Genomic DNA, 26,697 nt, shown 5'->3' with positions numbered 1-26,697 from the left:
TATTCCCTAAGACTAATTATGCATTTGTTGACTTTCTCCCAGGATACAGTATGCAATGCTCTATCATAGAAAGTCATAAGTGTTTTTCAGGTGATTTCTATCAGAGCACCAAATGTGTCAAGCATGAGGCCCTGAACATCTACAAGTAAGGACCCAAACTAGCTATGAGTGCTAGAAATAAAATCAAAAGATCGCTGGGGTAGAGAGTGAAGTGAACACTGAAGTGAGAAGAGAGCGGGGCTGGAGATATGGCGCACTGAAGAGCACTCGCTGCTCTCGCGGGAGACCCAATCTGGATTCCTAGTGTGATCACAGCTGTCTAACTTCCGCTGCATGGCTTCTAAGAGCACCTGCACTGACATACATGCATACACCACACGCAGAGAGACAGACAGAAACACACTCAATACTCTTAAAAAATGCAACTAAGATTTCACCTCACACCAGTCAGAATGGCTAAGGTCAAAAACTCAGGAGACAGCAGGTGTTGGCAAGGATGTGGAGAAAGAGGAACACTCCTCCACTGCTGGTGGGATTGCAACCCACTCTGGAAATCAGTCTGGCGGTTCCTCAGAAATCTGGGCATGACACTTCCAGAGGACCCTGCTATACCACTCCTGGGCATAAACTCAGAGGATTCCCCAGCATGCAATAAGGACACATGCTCCACTATCTTCATAGCAGCCCTATTTATAATAGCCAGAAGCTGGAAAGAACCCAGGTGTCCCTCAACGGAGAAATGGATACAAAAAATGTGGTATATTTACACAATGGAGTACTATTCAGCCATTAGAAACAATGAATTCATGAAATTCATAGGCAAATGGATGGAGCTGGAGAACATCATTCTAAGTGAGGTAATCCAGTCTCAAAAGATCAATCATGGTATGCACTCACTGATAAGTGGATATTAGCATAGAAACTTTGAATGCCGAAAACATAATCCACACATCAAATGATGTCCAAGAAGAACGGAGGAGTGGCCCCTGGTTCTGGAAAGACTCAGTGCAATTATAGGGGAATTCCAGAACAGGGAAGTGGAAAGGAGTAGATGGGGGAACAGGGGGAGGGAAGAGGGCTTATGGGACTCTCGGGGAGTGGGGAGCCAGGGAAGGGGAAATCATTTGAAATGTAAATAAAGAATATATCAAATAAAAAAATGCAACTAGATAAGCTGGGAGTGGCGGGGCACACCTTTGAACCCAGCACTAGGGAGGCTGACGCAAGTGGGGCTAGCCTGATCTACAAAACGAGTTTCAGGATAGTATGGGCTACACAGAGAAACCCTGTTTCGAAAACAAAACAAAATTGCAATTTGAAAAAAAAAAAGAGAAGAGAAAGAATTCAGGTCTCGCAAATGGGGTCATATTCACCTTATGCCTGTTAAAAATAGACTCCACTCTCTTCCACTGCAGGATGGATGCATAGGCAAAAAAAAAAAAAAAAAAAAAAAAAAACCGCCTGGCTGCCAGCACTAGGGATGGCTGACAAGAGGTAGGAGCGTGCGCGTCCCCGATTGGCCAACTGTCGAGTGACGTCACGCGGCGGAGCCTCTAGGCTCCGGGCGGCTCCTGGGTGGGGAGCGGCGCCGGCGGCGACCCGGCAGCTCCGCACTGGGCACCCAGGCGCACGCTGGGGCTGGTGGGGACCGAGCGCCTCGTGGCCGAGCATGGCGGGCTCGCTGCCTCCTTGTGTTGTTGACTGCGGCACCGGGTAAGAGCCGCGCCCCATGCGCCCGCTCACGCTTCTCTGGGCGTCCTGAAGCCATTTACCCGCGGGGTCAGACGGCAGGAGGAGCGCGGAGGGATGGTGCGCTGAGGGACCGAGGGGTTGGGGAGTGCGAGGGATAGAGCTCAGGTGGGGTGGGGAAATGGGGGTGCGGAGCTCAGTCTGAGGGTATAGAGAGCTAAGGGATGGGGCTCTGAAAAGATGGGGTGCTAAGGGCATGGGGCTGCGGGGTTACCGGGCGAGCTGCACCTGGCTGGGATGTTGCTGCAGATGCTTTCGCTGCAGGGCTTGCACTTGAGAGCTCAGGGTCGTCCCCCCCCCCCCTTAATGCTTGTCACCTGTCTTCATCCTGTACACTCACGCGTGTCACCTTTCCCTCCTGATGTACCAACCACCTACTCGTGGAGATGTTTACACGTGCCATGTCAACTTGACACCCTGCCCCCCTGCCCACTTTTCAACTCTGAAATGGCACAGCCTAGCTCAGCTCCTGCTTTGGTTTGCATACACTCATCTTTGCTCTTAAAACACACACACACACACACACACACACACACACACACACACCACACACACACACACACACATGCACACATGATGCATTTAAAAAGACTTCCATTTTGGAAAAACAGACCTCTCCTTTTTTGGGAGGTAGATAGCTCTTTTCCTTTTTGAAGATGTTAATTTTTCAGAAGAGACCTTAAGAATGGCTTACGCTGTTAGGCTTAGCTAATTTTAGTAAGGTGGCAGTCAAACCCTTCAACCTGGGAGTTTGGGAATACCTGCTGGCATTGCTGACAAAGTATGTCATAAATAGCTTGCAAATAAATTTAGCCTCTGAAAATGTTTTTCAAGGGATTGTAATCCTTTGTCACTAAATAGTCTGTGGCATGTTCTTTTGCTATTTTTTCCTGTAGGAAAATATACTTGGTTTGGTTTCCTTGACAACCTTGTGGGGGTGTCTTCTAATTTGCTACAGTCCATCTCCTACTGATGTGTCTTTCTTTCAGTTTGTGGCTCGGGAACCAGCAGTGCTTACAGACTGGAAAACATTTTTTATTTGTGCTAATTTTTCTTTTAGAAATAAGCGTTATAGAGAAGTTTTGTTGCCTTGTGTTTGAGAAGTTGCTGACTTCCGCAGACCTGCTCATTTGAGCAGTGTGGCTCCTGAAGCCTGCTTCCCCCACGTGCCGGCTCCCCTTACACTCTCACCCAGTCTGGCACTCCCTTCAGTCTGCTAGTGTCAGAAATGAAAGCAATATGTAAACGTTGTTTTTATTTTAATGTTTGCTGTGAGATTTTTGGTTTTGTGTGGCCCAAATTGCTGAAATATAAAGCTTTGCACAGTGGTAACGGTAAAACAGTGCTCCCTGGGTTATCTGTGTTGTATTTCCTATTAGTCAGCTGAGATCTTATTCATTGTTCTTGCTATAAATATCTAAAGAGTGCTCGGTTTTGACCTTTTGGGGTCAGTGATCAGCGCTACTGTCACCTTCAGGAGATCATCATGGCCTAAAGCCGTGCTGCTGCAGGGTGTCATCTGCGGCTGTCATGGGCGCTGGACACAGTGACAGGGACCTGGGGCTTCCTGTGGGTGTTTTCTGCCACTGAAGCCCCTGTGGTTATCATGAGTCCCCAGTGTTCAGCGTGTGAGCTGAAGGAAGACTTCATAGCCTAAGCTTTTCCAGCTTCCGTGTATTAGTAATTCTAGTATTTCTTATTTTGGATTGAGTTTTACCTCAGAATAGAACTAAATGTAAAATGTAGCTAAAAATAACAAGGACCGAGGAACCTAATAGACTTGGGAGATCTCGATTTGGACTGAATTTTACCTCAGAATAGAAGAGTGCAGCTAAAAATAGTCAGAATAGAGGAACAGAATAGACTTGGGAGATCACAAGGGCACTACTGACGAGATGGGCAGAGTTTTGTTTTGTGTTGGTGGTGGTAGCAGACGTCAAACCCGGGGATTTCGGTAATTGAAGCACTCAATTGCACCCTGAGTTCCAGTCTTGTCTGTCTGTGTGTCCTCTCCCTGCTTCCCTGTCTCGCTGTCTGTCTGTCTCTCTCTCTCTGTCCCCGGCTCCCTCTTAAATAGAATCTTCTTGTTGTATAATCCAAGCTTATATTGGACTTGGAGAAATCCTCCTGCTTCAGCCTCCTAAGTGTGAGGACTGCAGGTGAGAGCCCGCATGCTCATCTGGCCTGTGTTTTAGAGTAAATGCTTTTCTTCTGTGACCTCAAATCTGATGAACCCCGAGACCAGCTGAGTGTGCACAAGTAGGCTGGGGTCAAGTTAGAAACAAAGGTACCTGTGAGACCCCAAAATTAAGTTTCAGCCATTTAAAGGATGCTACTGAGCTCCCAGAGCTCACCCAAATGTTTAAGAAGTTTTACTAACTGTGAAGTAATTGCAAGCCTACTGAGCACTGGGGAGAACAAACTCCAGGACGCAGGCCTCCAGCTTCAGCGGCCTCGCACACCCACCATGCCTCGCACACCGTGCCTCGCACACCGTGCCTCGCAGTACTCCTGAGCGCGCTCTTACTTTTCTGAGCTGCTTAAAAGAAGGTTGTCGGCACCCCCCTCTTACAGTTCAGTGTCTACTTTCTGAGCGAGAACAAGGGTTTACATGATCAGACACCAAGTCATGATCACGACTCAAGTCACAGAAGTTAACGCGCATGCTGCAGTGCTGTTCTGTCTGCCGTCTGCACTTGGGAACAGTTTCGCTTCTTGTCGTTTTTTGGAGTCTAACCCCATCTAGCATTGCCTCATACATGGTATTGGGTGGTCATGTTTTTAAGGGGATGGAGAGAGGTCCTGTTATGTAGCCCCTGTTCAGCATCCTGAGTGTAGGGCTTTAGCATGTCCTGCCACGCCTGGTCTTCATGTTATTCACAGCTCATGTCTTCTGGAATAGTTCCTTAGTCTTTATTTTTATTTTTATTTTTATTTTATTTTATTTTATTTTATTTTATTTTTTTTTTGGTCTTTCAAGATATATCCTTTTGATAGTCAGTTATATATATATAATGCCTCAATTTTGTCTTTTTGGTGTTTCTGGTAGATAGAGGTTGTATAATTTTATTGTCATAGAATCTGCAGCTCTTCCCTGGTCAAAAAGTCTAGCACAGCGTCTACCTCATTCTTTTAAAAGTATGTGTGTTTGTTTGTTTGTTCGTGGAGACAGGGTTTCTCTGTGTAGCCCCGTGGGTCTGAGTCCTCCCTGAGTCCTCCCTGAGTCTCCCTCTCTGGCTGCCCAGATGCTGTTGCACAGTGGGCCGGAAGGGTGAAGCTGGGTCCAGATGGGGTAGGATCCTGGTCGGCACAGAGCCAGTGCTGGGGCGGCAGAGGAAGGCCTGCCTTCTCCGAGGAGCCTGTGCTGCAGCTCTCGGAGGCCAAGGCCTTCTCTCATGGTCTTCAGTGAAGCAGCTCTTTGAGACAATCTGAGTTTGCACATATATCTTTATTTCGAGTGGGCTTGTATGCATACGCTTTATTCAGCGTGAACCAAGGGTTATGCAGTTTTGGGGGAAGGGGATAAGAAAATCCAGGCAAAGGCCATGAAGGCTGAGGTACTAGGACACCTCATTAACAGGGGAGCAGTGCAGGAACCTCAGGTACAGGCCTTTGTGACAGTCCTGGGGGTTGGATCCAGGGTCCCCCAGTGGAGAGGAAGCCATTGCATCACAGTCAGGGCCTCTGGTAATGTCCAACTTTGACCTTAGCAGCAAGGTTTCCCAACAGCCTTGGCCGTTTGGCTGTCTTAGAACTCATTGTGTAGACCAGGCTGGCCCCAAACTCAGAGATCCTCCTGCCTCTACCCCCCAAGCACTCAAATTAAAGGCGCATGTCACAAAAGCCCAGCTTAAAAGTGCTTTTTAATTAGTATGTAGTAACTATACATAACCGTTAGTTTTACGATGACCTTTTCCTATGTGTATAGAATGCATTTCAGGGTTGAGGAGGCAGCCCAGCCATTGAAGGCTCGGCTCACCACCAGAAAGCCAAGAGTTCAGCTTCCAGAATGTGGCGCCCTTCTCTCGTCCCTTCTCACTTCCTCCTGCTCGCCCCCTCATCTTCTCTGCGCATGCGCCTGCGGTGGCGGAGGGGGCGGTGAGTTCCATAAAGGTTGTTATAGAAGCATGGACACCGTACTAGTGGCTACACTGCTAAAGAAAGAGGCCATAGCTACGTTATGCCTGAAATTCAGACACACACACCACCATTCCCTTGTGCCGGCTCACACCGGCTCACTCTTAATTTTGTTTTTTAAGGATTTATTTATTTGTTTTATGCAAGTACGTGATTGTGGTCTTCAGACCCACCAGAAGAGGGCGTCAGATCTCATTACCGATGGTTGAGAGCCACCATGTGGTTGCTAGGAATTGAACTCAGGTCCACTGGAAAAGCAGTCAATGCCCTACACCACTGAGCGAGCCATCTCTCCAGCCCCTCCTCCTAACATTATTTCGACTTCTGTTTCTGTTTCTATTTCTGTTTCTGGACTGTTCCCTGAGCTGTGCTTGGTCATTCAGCAGTCATTTATTCTGGTACTTGGACTGGCTCTAAGTCTCTATAGCCGCCGGCGACCACTGCAACAAAGGAGACTTCTGTGAGCATCAAGGTCCGACGTGGACAAGGCTTGAGATGTGTCACGCTGGAGGACATCCAGCGTGCTGTAATCGCCTGCATCGCTTAGGGAAGCTCAGGGCCCTCCTGGCCAGCACATGGAGAGGGAGCTCACCCCTGGGCCTGGGCTCCTGGGAGTAGCTTCATTGTCTCACGTGGGTTACCTCTGTTCAAACTCTTTTGAAATCATTGTTTAATTAAAAAAAAAAGATTTAGTTCTTTTTCCTATGTCTGTGAGTGTTTTGTCTGCCTCTGTGTATGTCCACCGTGTGCACGCTGGTACCAGTGGAGATCAGAGGAGGGGGCTGGGTCCCCTGGACCCAGGTTGAGATGCTGTGAGCCTCCATGTGGCTGCTGAGAAGTGAAGCCTGTTCCTCTGGAAGAGCAGCTGGTGCCCTTAACCAGCGAGCCATTTCTCTAGACCCCCATGAAGATCCACCTGCCCCTGGACCCCAATGCTGCGATTGGAAGGCAAATGCCGCCACACCCAGCTCTCTTTAAAAATGTATTTATCAAGTATTAGATTTTCTTAGGGCATTTTATGCATCATTAATTTTGGTTGGCCCTCTCCCTCCTCCCCTATAGTTGGTCCTCTTCCTCTTCCCCTATGTTAGCCCTCTCCCTCCTCCCCTATGTTAGTCCTCTCCCTCCTCCCCTATGTTAGCCCTCTCCCTCCTCCCCTATAGTTGGTCCTGTCCCTCTTCCCCTATAGTTGGTCCTCTCCCTCCTCCCCTATGGTTGGCCCTCTTCCTCCTCCCCTATGGTTGGCCCTCTCCCTCCTCCCCTATAGTTGGTCCTCTCCCTCCTCCCCTATAGTTGGTCCTCTCCCTCCTCCCCTATAGTTGGTCCTCTCCCTCCTCCCTTATGGTTGGCCCTCTCCCTCCTCCCCTATAATTGGTCCTCTCCCTCCTCCCCTATGGTTGGCCCTCTCCCTCCTCCCCTATAGTTGGTCCTCTCCCTCCTCCCCTATGGTTGGCCCTCTCCCTCCTCCCCTATAATTGGTCCTCTCCCTCCTCCCTTATGGTTGGCCCTCTCCCTCCTCCCCTATAATTGGTCCTCTCCCTCCTCCCCTATGGTTGGCTCTCTCCCTCCTCCCCTATACTTGGCCCTCTCCCTCCTCCCCTATAGTTGGTCCTCTCCCTCCTCCCCTATAGTTGGTCCTCTCCCTCCTCCCCTATAGTTGGTCCTCTCCCTCCTCCCCTATAGTTGGTCCTCTCCCTCCTCCCTTATGGTTGGCCCTCTCCCTCCTCCCCTATAATTGGTCCTCTCCCTCCTCCCCTATGGTTGGCCCTCTCCCTCCTCCCCTATACTTGGCCCTCTCCCTCCTCCCCTATAGTTGGTCCTCTCCCTCCTCCCCTATAGTTGGTCCTCTCCCTCTTCCCCTATAGTTGGTCCTTTCCCTCCTCCCCTATAGTTGGTCCTCTTCCTCCTCCCCTATGGTTGGCCCTCTCCCTCCTCCCCTATAATTGGTCCTCTCCCTCCTCCCTTATGGTTGGCCCTCTCCCTCCTCCCCTATAATTGGTCCTCTCCCTCCTCCCCTATGGTTGGCCCTCTCCCTCCTCCCCTATACTTGGCCCTCTCCCTCCTCCCCTATAGTTGGTCCTCTCCCTCCTCCCCTATAGTTGGTCCTCTCCCTCTTCCCCTATAGTTGGTCCTTTCCCTCCTCCCCTATAGTTGGTCCTCTTCCTCCTCCCCTATGGTTGGCCCTCTCCCTCCTCCCCTATAATTGGTCCTCTCCCTCCTCCCCTATGGTTGGCCCTCTCCCTCCTCCCCTATAGTTGGTCCTCTCCCTCCTCCCCTATAGTTGGTCCTCTCCCTCCTCCCCTATAGTTGGTCCTCTCCCTCCTCCCCTATGGTTGGCCCTCTTCCTCCTCCCCTATGGTTGGTCCTCTCCCTCCTCTCCTATGTTAGCCCTCTCCCTCCTCCCCTATGGTTGGCCCTCTCCCTCCTCCCCTATGGTTGGCCCTCTCCCTCCTCTCCTATGGTTGGTCCTCTCCCTCCTCCCCTATGTTAGCCCTCTCCCTCCTCCCCTATGATTGGCCCTCTCCCTCCTCCCCTATGGTTGGCTCTCTCCCTCCTCCCCTATGGTTGGCCCTCTCCCTCCTCTCCTATGGTTGGCCCTCTCCCTCCTCCCCTATGTTAGCCCTCTCCCTCCTCCCCTATGGTTGGCCCTCTCCCTCCTCCCCTATGATTGGCCCTCTCCCTCCTCCCCTATGGTTGGCCCTCTCCCTCCTCCCCTATGGTTGTTTCTCTTCCTCCTCCCCTATGGTTGGTCCTCTTCCTCCTCTCCTATGTTAGCCCTCTCTCTCCTCCCCTATGTTAGCCCTCTCCCTCTTCCCCTATGTTAGCCCTCTCCCTCCTCCCCATGGTTGGTCCTCTCCCTCCTCCCCTATGTTAGCCCTCTCCCTCTTCCCCTATGGTTGGCCCTCTCCCTCCTCCCCTATGGTTGGTCCTCTCCCTCCTCTCCTATGGTTGGTCCTCTCCCTCCTCCCCTATGTTAGCCCTCTCCCTCCTCCCCTATGTTAGCCCTCTCCCTCCTCCCCATCTTTCTGCCCCTTTCCTTGATTAAACCTTCAGACATTCTTCTTCTGTTGCTGTATCACCTGAGTTCTTCTGCCCGCCTCACCAAATAATCTTTTCTCCTCTCTCATGTGTCCTGTACACACTCCCACACACTGCGCATGTGCGAATGAGAAGTTAGGACTTACATTGCAGAGCTCATGTGGTGTTTGTCATTCTGTGCCTGGATTTCATCACGTTATATACTATTTTTCAATCCCATACATTTTAATGCAATTTTCATTTTTCTTTATGGTTGAATAAAGTTCTATGTGTACCACTGCTCTTTGTGCATTAGTTGATGGTCGTGGAGGCTGTTTTCTTAGCTTGTGAGTACAATGGCAATAAACATAAGTGTGCAGGCAGCTCTGTGATAGGATTCAGACTCCTCTGGGCACATAACCAGGGGTATAGCTAGGTCATGGAAGCTGGTGAGACAGCTCCACACTGATTTTTATAGTGGCTGTGTAAGTGTCCACTCCCACTCCTAATGACTCAGGGTTCCCTGTTCCTCACATCCTCACTGGCATTTGGTACCATGTTTCCTCATTAATAACCATTCTAACTGGAGTGAGATTCTCAAGATGACAGTCTTTTAGACCTTTAAGTTTTACATGCATGCATGTATGTATGCATAGTTCTGCCTGCATATATGTATGTGTACCATGTGTGTGAAGTGTCTGTGGCAGTCAGAAGAGGGCTTTGGATCCTATGGAACTGGAGTTGTGGATGATTGTGGGCTGCCATGTTGTTCCCGGGAACCAAACCTGGGTCCTCTGCAAGATGAGCAGTGCTCTTACTACAGAGTCATCGCTCCAGCCTTGTTCTGTGTGAAATTTAGTGTGGTACTGGAGTGTGTTAGAGGTTGTGTTGACTTCAGAGATTGCTGTGGTGTTCTTTCCGTGAGTGTAGGGGTCTTTTCATGTTCTGTTGTCTCCTCAGGTTTCTTCTCTTCAGAGTTTTCATTCTTGAGGGGCTAGGTGCATTACCAGGATTTTACTATTATTATTTTTTGTGGCCATGGTGAGTGGAATTGTTTCCTTGTTTTCACTCACAGTAGGTTTGTCCCCGGGCTAAAGGAAAGCTGTTGATTTTCATATGATAATATTGCATTGTGCCACTTTACTGAAAGTGTTTATCAGTGAGTTTTCTGATGGAGTCTGTTAGGGTCTCATATGTGGATGAGACTTCTTTATATTTCCTTCTCTTAGCACTCTAGCTAAGACATCAAGCAAAGTCTGCAGTAGGAGTGGAGAGAGTGGGCACCCTTGTCTTGTCCCTGATCTTGGTGGAATTGATTTCATGAAGTGTCCCCTTTTAGCATGAGTTGGCTCTAAGTTGGTCATATATACTTTTAGTATGTTTGTAAATGGTCTCTCCATTTTTAATAATTTTGTGCTTTTTATCGTGAAGGGTGTGATGGTTTGCATATGCTCAGCCCAGGGAATAGCACTATTAGACGGTATGGCCCTGTTGGAGTAGGTGTGACCTTGTTTGAGTAGGTGCACCACTGTGGGTGTGGGCTGTAAGACCCTCATCCTAGTTGCCTGGAAGTGAGTATTCTACTAGCCTTCAGATGCATAACTCTCAGACCCTCCTGCACCATGCCTGCCTGGATGCTGCCATATTCCCACCTTGATGATAATGGACTAAACCTCTGAACCTGTAAACCAACCCCAATTAAATGTTGTCCTTATAAGAGTTGTCTTGGTCATGGTGTCTGTTCATAACAGTAAAACCCTAACTAAGACAAAGGGATATTGTATTTTGTCCAAATCCTTTTCTGTCTTTGTTTAGGTAATTGTGTGATTTCTGTCTTTAAGTCCATTTTATGATATATTTCTTGATTTATGTATATTAAACCATTCAGCTGTGTCCAGAATAGAGCCAACACCACTCATCATTGTGGTGAAGGATTTTTTTAAAAATGTGATCCTGAATTCTTTTTGCAAGTATTTTATTGAAAAGCTTTTTTGTCTACATTTATCAGGAAGGCTGGTCTCTAATTTGTTTGTTTGTTTGTTTTGTCTTTATCTGCTTTTGGTCTTTGACTTCATAAAATGAATTTCATAATGAATTTAGATGTATTCCCTTTCTAGTTTATAGAATAATTTGAGAAGGATTGATTTTAGTGTCTGACCTGAAACTCACTTTGTAGACCAGGCTGGCCTGGAATTCAGAGATCTTGCGTGCTGGGATTAAAGGCATGCAGCACCACAACCAGCTTCAACTGTGATATTTTAAATTACTGCTTTTATCTTAGTGCTGATCATAGATCTTTTAGGATCGTCTCATCTTGGTTTAACTTTGATTGGTCATATCACTAGAAGTTCATCTGTTTCCTTTAGATTTTCTACTTTAGTGTAATACAGGTTTTTAAGGTGTGTCCTTATGATTTTCCAAGTTTCACCGGTATCTGTTATTTTCGATTTCATCTCTAATTTTTATTAATTTGGATCTTTTCTCTTTTTCCTTAGTCTGGCTAAAGATTTATTGATCCTTTTTATATTTTTAAAGATAAATTTTTTAAAGATTTTTTATTTATTTTTTACATTTTTATTAGATATTTTCTTTATTTACATTTCAAATGCTATCCTCTTTCCTTGTTTCCCCTCCAAAAAAAACCCCTATCCCATTCAACCTCCTCCTGCTCACTAACCCACCCACTCGCGCTTCCCTGACCTGGCATTCTCCTACCCTGGGGCAATGAGCCTTCACAGGTCCAAGGGCCTCTCCTCTCATTAATGTCCGACCAGGCCATCCTCTGCTACCCATGTGGCTGGAGCCATGGGTCCCTCCATGTATATACTTTGGTTGGTGAAGAACCATTTTTTAAATCTTGTCTCATCAATTCTTTGTATTGTTTTTTGCCTGTTTGTTTTGATTCTATTTCCATTAATTTCTGCCCTGTTTTTTTTTTTTTTTTAACATTTTAAAAGATTAAAAAAAATCAAATGTAGTTATTTGGGATCTGTGCTTTCTGTGTTGTGTGCTCATGCACCGTGGCCTGCACACCAGGGCATGCATGTGGAGCCCAGAGGATTGTTAGTTTGTAGGATTCTGTTCTCTCCTTCTGTTGTGTGGTTCCAGGTCTAGGTGGCAACCACTTTACCTGCTGAGTCACCCCAGCCCTTCTGCTCTGACCTGAACGACTTCTCTACATCTGCACCCTATGAGTTTGACTTATTCTTGTTTTCCAGGGCGATATGGTACATAATTAAGTTGTGAATTTGATTCTGATCGAAGCGGAGGTCCTCATGGCTGTGGGCTTCCCGTCATGACAGGCTTCATTGTGTTGCAGAGGTTGCTGGTGTGCTGTGTTATCATTTTCATTCAGCTCCAGAAATCTCAGAATTCTTTTCTTGATTTCTTTAACAGACTGCTCATATTAGACCTTGCTGTTGAGTCTCTGTGGTTTGTGGGTTTTCTTTGGTTTCCCTTGCTGCTGGCCCTGGCAGAGCCAACCAATCACAAAGGCACCCACACCCAATCACAAAGGCACCCACACCCAATCACAAAGGCACCCACACCCCTAGAGGTAGAGCCAACCAATCACAAAGGCACCCACACCACTAGGGGCAGAGCCAACTAATCAAGGAAAAGAAAGCTAACAGTCACCCACTCCTACCCTCACAGCTTTAACTCCGCTCTGTAAAGCACACACTGGGGTCTCCATTTTCAAACAGGGAGACTCCTGTGTGCAGGAAATGAAATGAATGTGCTTTGCTGTTGCAAACTGTGTGGGCCTGTTTATTATTCTCCAGCAACCATGCACCCTTACACCGTGATATTTATTATTTTTTGACCTGTCTGTTGGTGAGAATGGAGTATGGAAGTCACTATTCCTGTGTTGGGCTTGGCTTCTGGTTGTAGACCTGATAGTATTTGTTCTATGGAATCAGGTCCTCCCGTGTTCGGTGAGTCTATGTTTAGAGTGGTGCTCTTGATGGATTATTCCATTAGTATGAAATTACATTTTTGAGAAATCTTTGCGTATGCTGCTGGAGACTTGACTCAGCAGTTAAAACTATAGCCAGGCAGTCGTGGTGCATGGCAGGAAGCAGAGGCAACTAGACTTGGGAGTTTGAGGCCAGCCTAGTCTAAAGAGTGAGTTCCAGAATGGCCAGGGCTACACAGAAAAATCCTGTCTTGAAAAACCAAGATAGATAGATAGATAGATAGATAGATAGATAGATAGATAGATATAGACAGACAGACAGACAGACAGACAGAGACAGGATATACTGTTCTTGCAGAAAGTCTGAGTTCCCAGCACTCATGGTACACATCACCTATAACTCAAGCTCCAGGGGATTTGATGCCCCTTTCTGACCTTGCCAGACGCTTCACTCACACGAACACCTCCTACTACCACACATGTGTAATTAAAAATAATAAAACCTTGTGCTGTAAAGAGGGTTAAGAGCATATACTGCTATTGCAGAGGACTGGAGTTCAATTCCCAGCAGCTACATGGTGGCTCACAACAGTCTGTAACTGTGAAAGTCTGACACTCTGGGCACCTATACACAGACACACACAGAGACACACACAGACATATGTAGAGACACACAGACACACATAGGCAGACACATACACGCACATATACAGGCACCCATAGACACAGAGAGACACACAGACACACACAGAGACACACATAGACAGACACACACATGCACACATACAGACACCCATAGACACACAGAGACACACAGACACACACAGAGACACACATAGACAGAAACACACATGCACACATACAGACACCCATAGACACACAGAGACACACACACACACATATAGACATCCATAGACACACACAAAGACACATACAGGCACACCCAGACACACATAGACAGACATACACACATACAGACACCCATAGACACACACAGACACATGCTGCACATACACACAGAGAGACATACAGACACACACAGACACACACACATACAGGCACTCATAGACATACACAGAGATACACACAGACACAGACACATGGATACACACAGACACAGACACCCATAGACACACATAGACACACACATACACACATAGATACACATAGATGCACATATACACAGAGACACACAGAGGCACACAGACACCCATAGATACAGACACACATAGACACACACATACACAGACAAACACAGAAACACACATAGATGCATACACACAGAGACACAGACAGACACAGAGATGGATGGACGGACAGATGGACAGAGACAGACACAGAGACAGACGGACAGACAGACAGACACACACCACACACACACACACACACACACACACACACATACATGCACAAACACACGATTTTAAAAAATCTTAAAACAATCCCCATTGAGAAGTTTTGGTTGAAGTCTATTTGTCAGATGCTGGAATAAAAACTCAGCCTATTTCCTGGCTCCATTTGCTTGGAATGCCTTTCCGACCTTGTCCCCTAAGACAGTGTTGCTGATGGTGAGGTGTGTTTCTTGGAGGCAGCAGACAGATGAATCTTGTTTTAAAATCTAGTTTTCCAGTCTGTATCTTTTGATTGAGGAACCGAGTCATTGGTGTTCAGGGTTATTATTGAAAATTGGAAATTAATTCTTATCATTTTGCTGATTTTGCAGTAGTTGGTGTTTTTACTAATTCTGATTTGTTAATCTATTGTTCCAGCATATTTAATAATTTCCCTGTAGCCACTTTGATGGGTTTATCATTCTCTCAGCTCAATAATAATTTCTTTTGGAATGCTCCATAGAGCCTGCTTAATAGTCCCAAATCCTTCTAGTCTGTTTTCTATTATAGAGTGATTTTCTCCTCAGTATGACAGTTTTGTAGGTCTGTAGTAGGAAGTTATAGATAGATTTATTGTAGTTAGTTGGGTTGGCAGCTCTAGACTTTAAGAACTTGAAAAGCATCATTGTAAGCCATTTGGACTTTTGAAGTTTCTGTTGAGAAATCAACTGTTGCTCTGATGGGCCTGTCTTGGTGTATGACTTGGAGTTTTTCTCTTGTAGCTTCTAACATTTTTATTAGTTGTATTATCTGTAATGTTCTTTACATTTGGTATTTTAACTCTAGTAGGGAGTTTCTTTTCTGGTCCTTTCTTTCTTTTCTTTTTCTTTTCTTTTCTTTTTTTTTTTTTTTTTTTTAGTATTTTTTAAAAGACTTATTTATTATATGTAAGTACACTGTAGCTGTCTTCAGACACTCCAGAAGAGGGAGTCAGATCTTGTTACAGATGGTTGTGAGCCACCATGTGGTTGCTGGGATTTGAACTCAGGTCCTCTGGAAGAGCAGTCAGAACTCTTAACCACTGAGCCATCTCTCCAGTCTTTTCTGGTCCTTTCTATTGGAGATGTGTGTGCTTCTTGTTCTTGAATGGGCCTCTCTTTACCTAGACTTAGGAATTTTCTGCTGTAATCATATTGAAAATATTTATTTTTTCAAGACAGGGTTTCTCTGTGTAGCCCTAACTGTCCTGGAACTCACTCTGTAGACCAGGCTGGCCTCAAACTCAGAAATCCGCCTGCCTCTGCCTCCCAGAGTGCTGGGATTACAGGCGTGCGCCACCACTGCCCGAATACATTTTGTATGCCTTTGGCATGCAGTTCTTCTTTTATGTCTGTAATTCATAGAGTTAGTCTTCTTATGGTGTCCAAAAGATCTTGCTTGTTCCACTCTCACTCACACACACACACACACACACACACACACACAGAGAGAGAGAGAGAGAGAGAGAGAGAGAGAGAGAGAGAGAGAGAGAGAGAGAGAGAGAGAAAACGTGTTTGCAGGTGCCCATGAAGTTATGAAGAGGACATCAGAACCCCCGCAGCCGGTGATTGTGACAGGGACCCTAACCTCACCCTTTGCAATAGCAGCAAGCACTCTTAACTGCTGAGCCAATGCTCCAGCCCAGTTTGTACATTTTTAAAAATATATTTTTGTCCTTCAAGCGTCGGGATCCTGCCCTCTCTCTGGCCTGTTCTGTCGTTCGGACTTTGCTCTGCTCTTTCTTCTTCACGTCTGCATTTCTGTCTGTCTGCCTTCTGTATTGCATCCCACTTCCTACCCTGTAGTCAGCCCTCAGCTGTTTGTGTTCTCTTTTTAAAGATTTGTATTGCTTTATGTTTGTGTGTCTGCGTACCGTTTGTGCTGGCATCACATCCCCTGGAACTGAAGTTGTAGATGGTCCTTGGCTACCATGTGGGTGATGGGAATCTAAGCCTGGGTCCTTTGGAAGAGCACTGTTCTTAGCCACCGAGTCATCTCTCCAGCCCCTGCATCCCTCCCTGTCTGTGCATTCTTAACATTTATTCAGAAGTTTACCCACATCTTCATTTCCTTCCTTTTCCTTTAATAACTAAAAAATATTTTGTGTATAAGTTTTACCTGCGTGCATATAGACCACTTGTGTGGTGCCCACAGGGTTAGGAGAGGGTATCCGATACCCTGGTTGTGAGCTGCTGTGTGGGTGCTGGGAGTCAAACCTTCCAGGTCTCTGGGCGGGAGCTTTTTCTCTCCCATGGTGATGCAGATTAGACCAGATTAAAAGTAGATAATAGCAGGTTTCTGAGGAGGTAGCTTGCAGTGGGGTCACTGATCTCATGGGTGGAGGTCAGTGAATTCACACATCCAGGCTCAAGCAAGGGGGATTTATGGGTCTTTGGCTTGGAGTCATGGTGTGTGAGTTACAAGCTGAGATTGTGCCCATATGTGGTTCCTGGGCGGGCACTCTTGGGTGGGTCGCCCAAAACATGGAGATGAGGGATGATAGCATGTTAGTCCAGGGCTTTCTCTGTGTGGGTGCATTTGGGGGAAGGAGGACTGACAGGGTTTCCCAGCTTCAGGGGCTGAGCAGGGGCTCCAGCCTAACACTAACCATTGAGCATCTCTTGCTAGCCGCCATGTCTTAATTTCTCTGAATGCATTTGTCATTATTCTTTAGAATTCACTGTCTGGAATTCCGTCTAAGTCATTCTTACTGGGTGAACATGACTTTAGGACTGGTAGATTTTGGAGGAGTCATCTTTGTTTTTTCATGTTCCTTTGTGTGTGTATGTGTGTGTGCGCGCGTGTGTGCATGTGTTTGTTTAAGTTTGTTTAGTTGCTCTTCCTGTTTCCGTGGAGTGTATGCAGTGTTTTGGAGTGACTAAGTTCTAGGTAGGATTGAACTGCTGTTTTTCTGTCAGACTGGTGGTTAGGGCACCTGCCTCCATCCCATCTCCTCCCTGTGAGGAGTGTCTGTAACACTGTGACTACCCAGAGGTCGAGCACTGTGAAGATAGAGTCAGTCAGCTATGGAATATTTACCCCTGCGGTGACAGTCCTTGCAGGGAGGAAAGAGACACTGATTGTGCTGTGTGCTCTAACCTATCAGCTATTGTGGCGAAATGGGAAGAAAAAGAGAACAGACAGAAAGCAGAGAGGAGCACATGGAAGGCAGAGAGAGCTTCAGTGACGAGACAGTGTTGAGGATTCTGGGGCGAGAGGGTCTGCTTGGCATGCACGAGACCCCAGATCGGATTCCCAGCATTCAGAAGGTGGTAGGCATGGCAACGCCTGTCATCTCAGCACTCAGGGGTCCCCAGACAAGCTGCCTACCTAGGCTAGCGGGGGACCTCATTACATAGCATGGGGATGATTGAAGAAGACATCCAGTGCTCACAGGTACACATTCATACATGCACACGTGTCTGTTCACCTAGGCACTCAAGTATGCCCACACCTACAACATGTGCACACACCCACGCACACCCACACACAGCCCGAGCACCCACGCACATACACACACACACACACACACACACATGCACGCATGCACGCATGCACACACGTGCACACACACGCACATGGACACACACACACATGTGCACATGCACACATGCACATGCGCGTGCACACACACACACACACACGCACACACACATACACAAACACATGCACACGCACATGAAAAAAAAAAGTCGAGTGCTGGATGGAGATGGAGTTAAGAGGTGAAGATGTTTGTTAGATAGCAGAGTGGTTCCTGTCGCAGGAAGCTGAGACACAGGGACTCCGCAAACCAGGCAGACTGTGCTCCTTGGGAGTGGAGAGTTCAGATGGAAAGAATGAGGAAAGAGAGGGAAGCAGGCAGTCTAGGATGGGAGGAGAGTGCGGCCAATGTGGCCCGCCAGAGTGACCCTGAGCTGGGGAAGCCGTGGTGTGTGTGTGTGTGTGTGTGTGTGTATCTTTGGTCTTTTGTGCACTTTATGTCTGTGTGTTTCTGGAGTAGGATCTCTGGGTGGAAGGGCAAGCCGGGCGGGCGTTCTCTGCAGTTACACTCAGTTGCTGCTGTGCCTGCAGACTCATCGACACAGCCTGTTGCTACAGCTTTTGATTTTTACCAATCTGGAAGATAAGTGGTGTCATCTCTGCATAGTTTTAACTTGAAATTCTTATGAGGTAGGAAGCTAGATATCTTTTCATATGTTCAAAAGCCTTTTGTGTTTCTTTATATCTCCATTTCTGTTCTCTGGGTTGCGGTTTTCTGAGTTATTTTTAGAAGTTCTTCATATATTAGGACTCATGCGGGGGTGGGGTGCCACAGACACTCTCAGATTCAGTGATTTGCTGGGAAGACGGAACAGAACAGTGAGTCTGGGGAGGGCGCGTGGGAAGGGATCTGGAGGAAACCAGGTGTAGGCTTCTGAGTCTCTCTCTCCCCTCCTCCTGGGCGGAACATGATCTGTGCACCGCGTTCTTTCTGGTGAGGTATGGCAGTGTGCTGCGGAGTTGCTCCCAGGAGACCCAAGGCTGTCACCGGAGCTGGTTGTGAAGGCCTTTGCCAGGGCACTTGGGTGCGATTCCCAGGACCCACATGGGAACTCACATCTGTTTAACTCCACCAAGCTCCAGGGACCCAGCTCCCTTCTTGGCCTCCAGGAGCACCAGGCTCACAAGCGGTCCACAGACACACGAGGTGCAGGCAGAACACCAGGGCAGAAGACAAAGATAAATAAAAGTTAATAATAACAACTATTCAAGTCCCAGAAGGGATCCTCGTAAATTAAGTTGTTGGCGCTATGTAGCCACCACTATGGTTTAGGGACTGTAGGGATCTTCCTAAACTGACTGTCAGTTCTTAGACACCAGTGACAGGCCACACTGACAAACAGGCCTTTCTTAGCATGGGCTCAGGCCTGTTCATCCCTTTTTTTGTACTATATTTGTGTGTGTGTGTACATATATATACACACATACATACATGAATATTATACATATACATATATGTATATTCATTTTTCTTAATTTCTTTTACCAAGCAAAATGTGAAGTAGATACATTGATCCATTTTTTTCTTCCTTGATTTTGAGTCAAATAAGAAAGGTTTTTTTTTTTTTTTGTCATTTTCAGATTTTTTTTTTTAATGTTATTAAAAATGTGGTGTTATTTGGGGCTGTAGCTCAGCTGGTAGAGTGCTGGCCTGGCATGCGTGAGGCCCCGGGTTTGATTCCCTGGCACTTCATAATCAGGCATGGTGGCACTCAGAATGTAGAGACAGGAGGGTCAGAGGTCAAGGTCATACACCACCTCTTACGAGCTGACGGTTGGCCTGGGCTACATGTGTGAGACCCTGTGTAAAATATATTTATTTATTTTCATTTAAACTTCTAGTTCTTCCGGAGTTTAGTCTGTAGTTTGGTGTGAGGAGTAGAGTTAGCTCAGCGACTTTCTCTCTCATTGGCTGTCCTGTGTATCCCAGCATCACTTATGAAACAACACTGTAGCCTGTGGCCGGACGGTGGCCTTACCCCACGGCTCCACCGTCTGCTCTGCACTTGGCCTTTGCTGCGTTGGTCTATTCAGACACTGGGGCGCGAGCCTTCCAGGCTGCTGAAGGTCTGACCCTGCTGACCCTGCTTCTCTGCCCTGTCAAATCTTTCAGGGGTTCTTTCTTGTCTGTTACTCCAAATGAATCTTACATTCAACTTCTCCAGGTTGTGGATAAAATTCTTGATTGCATTTTTGAGGTATTAAGTTTGATTTAATGAGCATCATCTGATAATGTTGAATGTTCTTATCAAGAACATCATATATCTTCCTATTTCAGCTCTGTTCTGTTCTTTAGAGGCCTGTGGTGTTTTCAGATGGATCCCCACTCCCCTGGCTATAGTTCAGGCTGGCTTCTAACTCATGATGCCTTCGCCTCCTAAGAGCTGGGATGACAGCTGGTCTGAGCATGAGTGTGAGGCTAGTCTTGGCAACATGACGTGAACCTGTTTCAGAGAAAAAACATTACTAAAGCGCTGGGGTTATAGGCCTCTCCTGTGGGACCGTTGAAGGCAGCCTGGTTTCTGGTTGAGCTAGGTTTAAACCCCGGTGACCCAGCAGGAAACGTTGGCATTTGCCACACTTCTAGACACCAGGATCCTCACATGAGGCCTCAGCTCTCCATAATTCTGTGGCCATCAGTCATGGAAGGACAACGCCCCGCCCCAAGCCCCTCCACAGGTAGAGGATGTGACCAGAGATCAAGTAGCCTCAAGACAGATCTCCATTTTAATGAGGTACCTAAAGGTCTGAAGGCTTAGCCAATTAATCTCTCCTCAGACACTCCTCCCTGCAAAAGGAGGCCCCACCTGAGAACGTGGGTGGGGTAGGTTTCATTCGTCACAACTCTCAGCCATAACAATAAATGCTTTAAAACCATGGACTGCCTCTTCTCATCGGGTCTGATGTGCCGCTGGCCCACTCCATTCTCAGCTCTTCTGCGCATCCGGCGTCGGCATCTGTGGTGCCCGAGAGCAGGAGAACCTGCCATCCCAGGCCTCCGTGCATGCTCGGGGATTTACAAGCTGGCCCCCGGCAACTCCAGGGGACCTCAGACTGTGCTCCCCACCCCTGGGGTGGGGCCAAGGCTTCTCACAGCTCGACGCCTGCCCGGCACGCTGGCGTGGGGTGTGCGCAGTCAGAACTTCCTGTGTCCAGCCTCGCCCAGTGGCCCAATCCCCGAGCAGGCGCAGGACCCCACCTTTAGCCCACACACACCACCACACCTGACTTATTTCTCCTCACCTCTCTGCTTTCATTCATTGTCTTTCATAAATAGTATTTTCTATATAAATTTTTATCTTTTCCCTATGGCCTGACCTGGGCTTTTGGTTCCTTCTTTTTTTGAATACATAAAAGCCCAGTCTTGAATTCCTGGTTCTCCTGCCTCAATTTCTTATGTTTTGGGATGTAAGATACCATGCCTGACTAGCAGCTGGTACTGTTTTTCTTTTTGAGATAGGGTCTCACCATATAGTCGGGCTGTCTGCCATTCACTATGTAGGTCAGACGTGCCTTGAATCGTAGAGGTCCACCTACCTTTGCCTCCGGAGTGCTGGGATTAAAGCGTGTACCACTATGCCCAGAAGCAACTGGTGTTTTTAAAACTAAAGTAGGGTGCTTTTAGTCTACTCTGCTTGTTTGTGCATACATATACATGTCTATAAATACATGTACTATACATTGTACATATGACAGGTATAAAATGTATATACACATATAATCACAATAGGAAAGTATCTGTCAATTTATATTCTTTGGGAATATTTGTATCTTGAATGAGCATTAGATGTTAGATATCGCTGTCCTAAATGGACATATATACATGTACATATACGTATAACATGTATACTACCCATACTCTGCAGACGTCCTCTGCTGGGGTTCTGCTTTCTATTGTGATTACTCTACAGGTTCATCTCTTATTATAAAAGGGAAAAGACAGCACCACTGCCACAGGCCAGGAGGAGACCCAGACGGAGACTTACCCTCCATCTCCTTGGACCTGCCTGGTGCAGTAAAGCTGCCTTTGTCCAGACACACCATCTGACTAAAGACAGACACTGAGACTCACAGTAACAGACTTGGGATCTTCCAGAGACAGATGAACTCTTTTGCCTGAGCCATTAGGCTAACGAACTTGGGGAAACTTGCGTGATGTTTATGTAAAACTGATGTTAACACCCTCACAAACTATACAATCCACGGGACAATTAATTGGTTCAATAACCCCGTGTCTTTCTAGCCCCCACCCCGTGTTATACCTCTGGCTTATGTTGTACTAGCCCCCAGCCCTCATTACTTCTCTGGGGTGTGTTTTGTTTTGTTTTGATACGTACACTCACCCTACCCAAAATTTCCTCTACACAGGAGACAGTCACTCCAGTGATGCCTCTCCTTGATAAAAAGAGGAGGAGGAGTTGTGCGTCAGTGGACCATGGTGTAGGGGGTCTGAGTCCCCCGTACCCAGGTCACCTGAGACTGTAGGTGCCTCCCTGCCATATCCTGGAACAGGGGCCATAGTTCCCACATAAGCAAGAGGAGGTTCGCCTCCCCTGCGGTGGTTCACCTCCCCTGTGACGTGTCCCACACTACAGCTAGGGAGGGAAGCTCAGACCCACATTATATATACAGACATAAGGGACAGCCTCAGGTAACTCAGGATGTCCTTGAGTTCTTGTAGTTGCTGAAGATAATTGAGCTTCTGGTGCTGGTGCCTATGTGGTGCTGGGGGTCAAACCCAGGATCTCATGCTTCCTAGGCAAGCATTCTTCTGACCCAGTCATGTCTTTACCCCTTGGATGCAGTATACTTTGACATGAAGCTTTCTCCCTTTGCTGGCATTTTATTTAGATTATAAGAGAAGTCTAAATGTAGTTGATTTTGTAGGTAGTGAGTCTGTGCATGTATGTGTGCAGGTGCGTGCGTGTGTGCGTGCGTCTTCCTAAACACACTGACTGTCCTTGTTCTTCGTGTGTGTTCTCGGCAGGATTCTGCACTGACTTTCTGGGCTTGGTGCATAAGGAGATCTTCTCCTCTTCCATTTCTTGAAGTCCGGCTAATGTTTTTTTTCTCCAGTAGAGTCAGTTTTGGCATGTTTCATTTGTCTAAAAACGTCCATCTCATTCAGATTTTGCAATTGTATGTATATGATAGCTTCCTAAATTTAAAAGATCTGATTTTTCTCTTTGTCATTTATATTTGGGCTTCCAGTTTTCATCCTTCTGTTGGTAATTAACTAGTCATCAGGATTACTATCAGTCTTTAAACTTTTCTGGCTCTCTTTCTAAAAGACACGCTTTGGGGTTTGTTCTGTTGTCTCTCTGTCATTGTTTGGAGCTCTTTTCTGCAGATATTGGTCTTAATTCCTTGCTGTTTCCCGTCTCACTTGAGACAGGGTCTGTGGTGCAGTCAGGGCTGGTCTACTTCTTCAGACTCCAAGTGCTGGACCCCTACATGTGTGCACGGCATACCTGGCCTGTTGCTTTTCGTTGTTTTGTTGTGTTTGAGTGCGTTGTTAAATTAGTGTTTCTTTATATTGAAAGGCAGTTTGGTAGACTTAGCTTTGGCACATTTGGCACAGTCAGATGGATATTTAGCCATCTGAATTCTTAGGTTTGGATATTTTGGGTATCACTTTCAAGAAACTTCTCACATTTGGTTTTGAGTTTCCCACGTGTCACTGTATTTGTATACTATTGTGTGAGTAAGAATTTCCTGTAGGAAGCCTTTTGTTCTTTGGTTTTGTTTTTAAGTATGTTTTGGTCTCATTTGTCTAAAGAATGCTGTTCATGCTATTTCTGTTCCTGGGACTTCATGTTTGCTCCAGGATTGTTTGTGAATGTTTTTGGAACGAGAGAATCACCTCTGTGTGCTTGGCGGTGTTCAGCATGTTCCTGTATCAGCCGCCTTATTCAGGATGTTCTCCAGACATCCCAGCTTTGTGTGTTTGGACAGCTAAATGGTCTTGGTTTAGATCACGTGGCAAAGTGTCCTGGTGATACTGTTTAATTTTCCTCCTTGTGGCTCCTGTAGCTTCTGCTAAATGCAAGTTGCTTCTCTTATTGGGTGATAAGAAGTCACTTGTGTTTTCCTGACGTGTCTTAGTGTGGGACAGCAGTGTCCTCCACACAAATTTCCTACTTGAATTCTGCTTCAGTGCTTATGAAGAAACAGTGGTTCCTGCTTGCTTCTCGTCGTGTCTGCCTGCTACACTCATTTTTGTCCATTCGTACATTACTATTTCTGGTTTGTTTCAGTTCTGTCCTTTATATACAACTGTACTGTTAAATTTTGCTATGTTAGCCATTATGAAAACATTTATATAATGGGTCACACTTAAGCTCGTTTACATTCATTGACAGCCAAATTAAACACATTTGTATTTATTGCTATGATCAGCATATTTGGCCTATGTTTCACCATATGCATATTATACATGTATATATATGTATGTATAATGTATATATGCATATGTCTATACATATATGTATGATCATACACACATACAGTATTTTTGACTTATGCTCAGTTTATTTGATTTGTATGTTTTTATAGGAAATTTGGGATTTTCTTTTTCTTCTGGTACTGGGGATTAAAGGACTCATATGTACTGATAAGCACTACACCATTGAGTGATATTCTCAAATTTTTGTTGAGTACAATGTTAATTTTTTTGTTTTATTGGATATTTTCTTTATTTACATTTCAAATGTTATCCCTTTTCCAGATCTCCCCCTCCAGAAACCCTCCATTCCACACCTCCCCCCCCCCTCCCCGCCTATATGAGGGTACTCCCCCACCCACCCACTCCCACCTTCCCTCCCTGGCATCCCCTACATTAGAGCATCGAACCCCCTCAGGTCCAAGGGCTGCTCCTCCCACTGATGTCCAACAAGGCCATCGTCTGCCACATATGTGGCCAGCGCCATGGGTCCCTCCATGTGTCCTCTCTGGTTGGTAGTCCAGTCCCCGGGAGCTCCAGGGGAATCTGGCCTGTTGACACTGTTGCTCCCCCCATGGGGCTGCAACCCTCAGCTCCTTCAGTCCCTTCGCCAAATCCTCCATTGGAGACCCCTGCTCTCAGTCCAATGGATGGCTGTGAACATTTGCCTCTGTATTTGTCAGGCTCTGGGAGAGCCTCTCGGGAGACACTCATCAGGCTCCTGTCAGCAAGCAATTCCTAGTATCCATAATAGCTTCTGGATTTGGCGACTGTATATGGCGACTGTATATGTCCAGGTTGGGCAGTCTCTGGGTGGCCTTTCCTTCAGTCTCTGTTCCATACTTTGTCTCTGTATCTCCTCCCATGGGTATTTTGTTCCCCCTTCTAAGAAGGACCAAAGTATCCACACTTTTGGTCTTCCTTCTTTTTGAGCTTCATGTGTCTGTGAATTGTATCTGGGTAATCCAAACTTTTGGGCTAATATCACCTTATCAGTGAGTGCATACCTTGTGTGTTCTTTTGTGATTGGGTTACCTCACACAGGATGATATTTTCTAGTTCCACACATTTGCCTAAGAATTTCACGGAGTCATTGTTTTTACTAGCTGAGTAGTACTCCATTGTGTAAATGTACCACATTTTTTGTATCTGTTCCTCTGTTGAAGGGCATCTGAGTTCTTCCCAGGTTCTGGTTATTATAAATAAGGCTTCTGTGAACATAGTGGAGCATGTGTCTTTGTTATATGTTGGAGCATCTTTTGGGTATATGCCTAGGAGTGGTATAGCTGGGTCCTCAGGTAGTACTATGTCCAATTTTCTGAGGAATCACCAGACTGATTTCCAGAGTGGTTGTACCAGCAATCCCACCAACAATGGAGGTGTTCTTTTCTCCACATCCTCACCAGCATCTGCTGTCACCTGAGGTTTTGATCTTAGCCATTCTGACTGATGTGAGATGAAATCTCAGGGTTGTTTTGATTTGCATTTTCCTGATGACTAAGTATGTTGAACATTGCTTTAGGTGCTTCTCAGCCATTAGAGTTTCCTCAGTTGATAATTCTCTGTTAGCTCCATTTTTTAATAGGGTTATTTGACTCTCTGGAGTCTAACTTCTTGAGTTCTTTGTATACACTGGATATTAGCCCTCTATCACATGACTGACTGGTAAAGATCATTTCTCAATCTGTTGGTTGCTGTTTTTGTCCTATTGACAGTGTCCTTTGCCTTACAGAAGATTTGAAATTTTATGAGGTCCCATTTGTCAATTCTTGATCTTAGAGCAGAAGCCATTGGTGTTCTGTTCAGGAAATTTCCCCCTGTGCCCATGTGCTCAAGGGTCTTCCCCAATTTTTCTTCTATTAGTTTCAGTATATCTGGTTTTCTGTGGAAGGTCCTTGATTCACTTGGATCTTAGCTTTGTACGAGAACATAAGAATGGATAGGTTTGCATTCTTCTACATGCTGACTGCCAGTTGAACCAGCACCATTTGTTGAAAATACTGACTTTTTTCCCACTGGATGGTTTTAGCTTCTTTGTCAAAGATCAAGTGACCATAGGTGTGTGGGTTCATTACTGGGTCTTCAGTTCTGTTCCGTTGATCTAACTACCTGTCTCTGTATTAATACCATGCAGTCAATACAATTTTATCACTACTGCTCTGTAAAACAGCTTGAGGTCAGGAATAGTGATTCCCCCAGAAGTTCTTTTATTGTCGAGAATAGTTTTCACTATCCTGGGTTTTTTGTCATTCCAGCTGAATTTTAGAATTGCTTTTTCTAACTCTATGAAGAATTGAGTTGGAATTTTGATGGGGATTGCATTGAATCTGTAGATTGCTTTTGGGAAGATGGCCATTTTTACTATATTAATCCTGCCAATCCCTGAGTGTGGGAGATCTTTTTATTTTCTGAGATCTTCTTTAATTTTTTTCTTCAGAGACTTGAAGTTCTTGTCATACAGATCTTTCACTTGCTTGGTTAGAGTCACTCCAAGGTATTTTATATTATTTGTGACTATTTTAAAG

General features: G+C 46.1%; 1 protein-coding gene across 3 annotated transcripts in view; it reads left to right on the top strand.

Annotated features, from left to right (window-relative positions):
- The first annotated feature begins 1,557 nt into the window (after window positions 1-1,557).
- Actr3b (actin related protein 3B) overlaps window positions 1,558-26,697 on the top strand; it is a 99,266-nt gene continuing 74,126 nt past the window's right edge. For 2 of the 3 annotated variants that reach the window (XM_052172974.1, XM_052172972.1), the window contains exon 1: window positions 1,558-1,713. In XM_052172974.1, the coding sequence (XP_052028934.1) occupies window positions 1,670-1,713 (44 nt within the window). In that variant the 5' untranslated portion in view covers window positions 1,558-1,669. The remainder of the gene's footprint in view (window positions 1,714-26,697) is intronic. The other variant, XM_052172973.1, reaches the window with a different exon arrangement.

The sequence above is a fragment of the Apodemus sylvaticus genome, chromosome 2, assembly GCF_947179515.1.
Source record: "Apodemus sylvaticus chromosome 2, mApoSyl1.1, whole genome shotgun sequence".
In the NCBI taxonomy this organism is placed as follows: domain Eukaryota; kingdom Metazoa; phylum Chordata; class Mammalia; order Rodentia; family Muridae; genus Apodemus; species Apodemus sylvaticus.
Note: the sequence above shows the minus strand (reverse complement) of the source record. Positions and strands in the feature narration are given on the sequence as shown.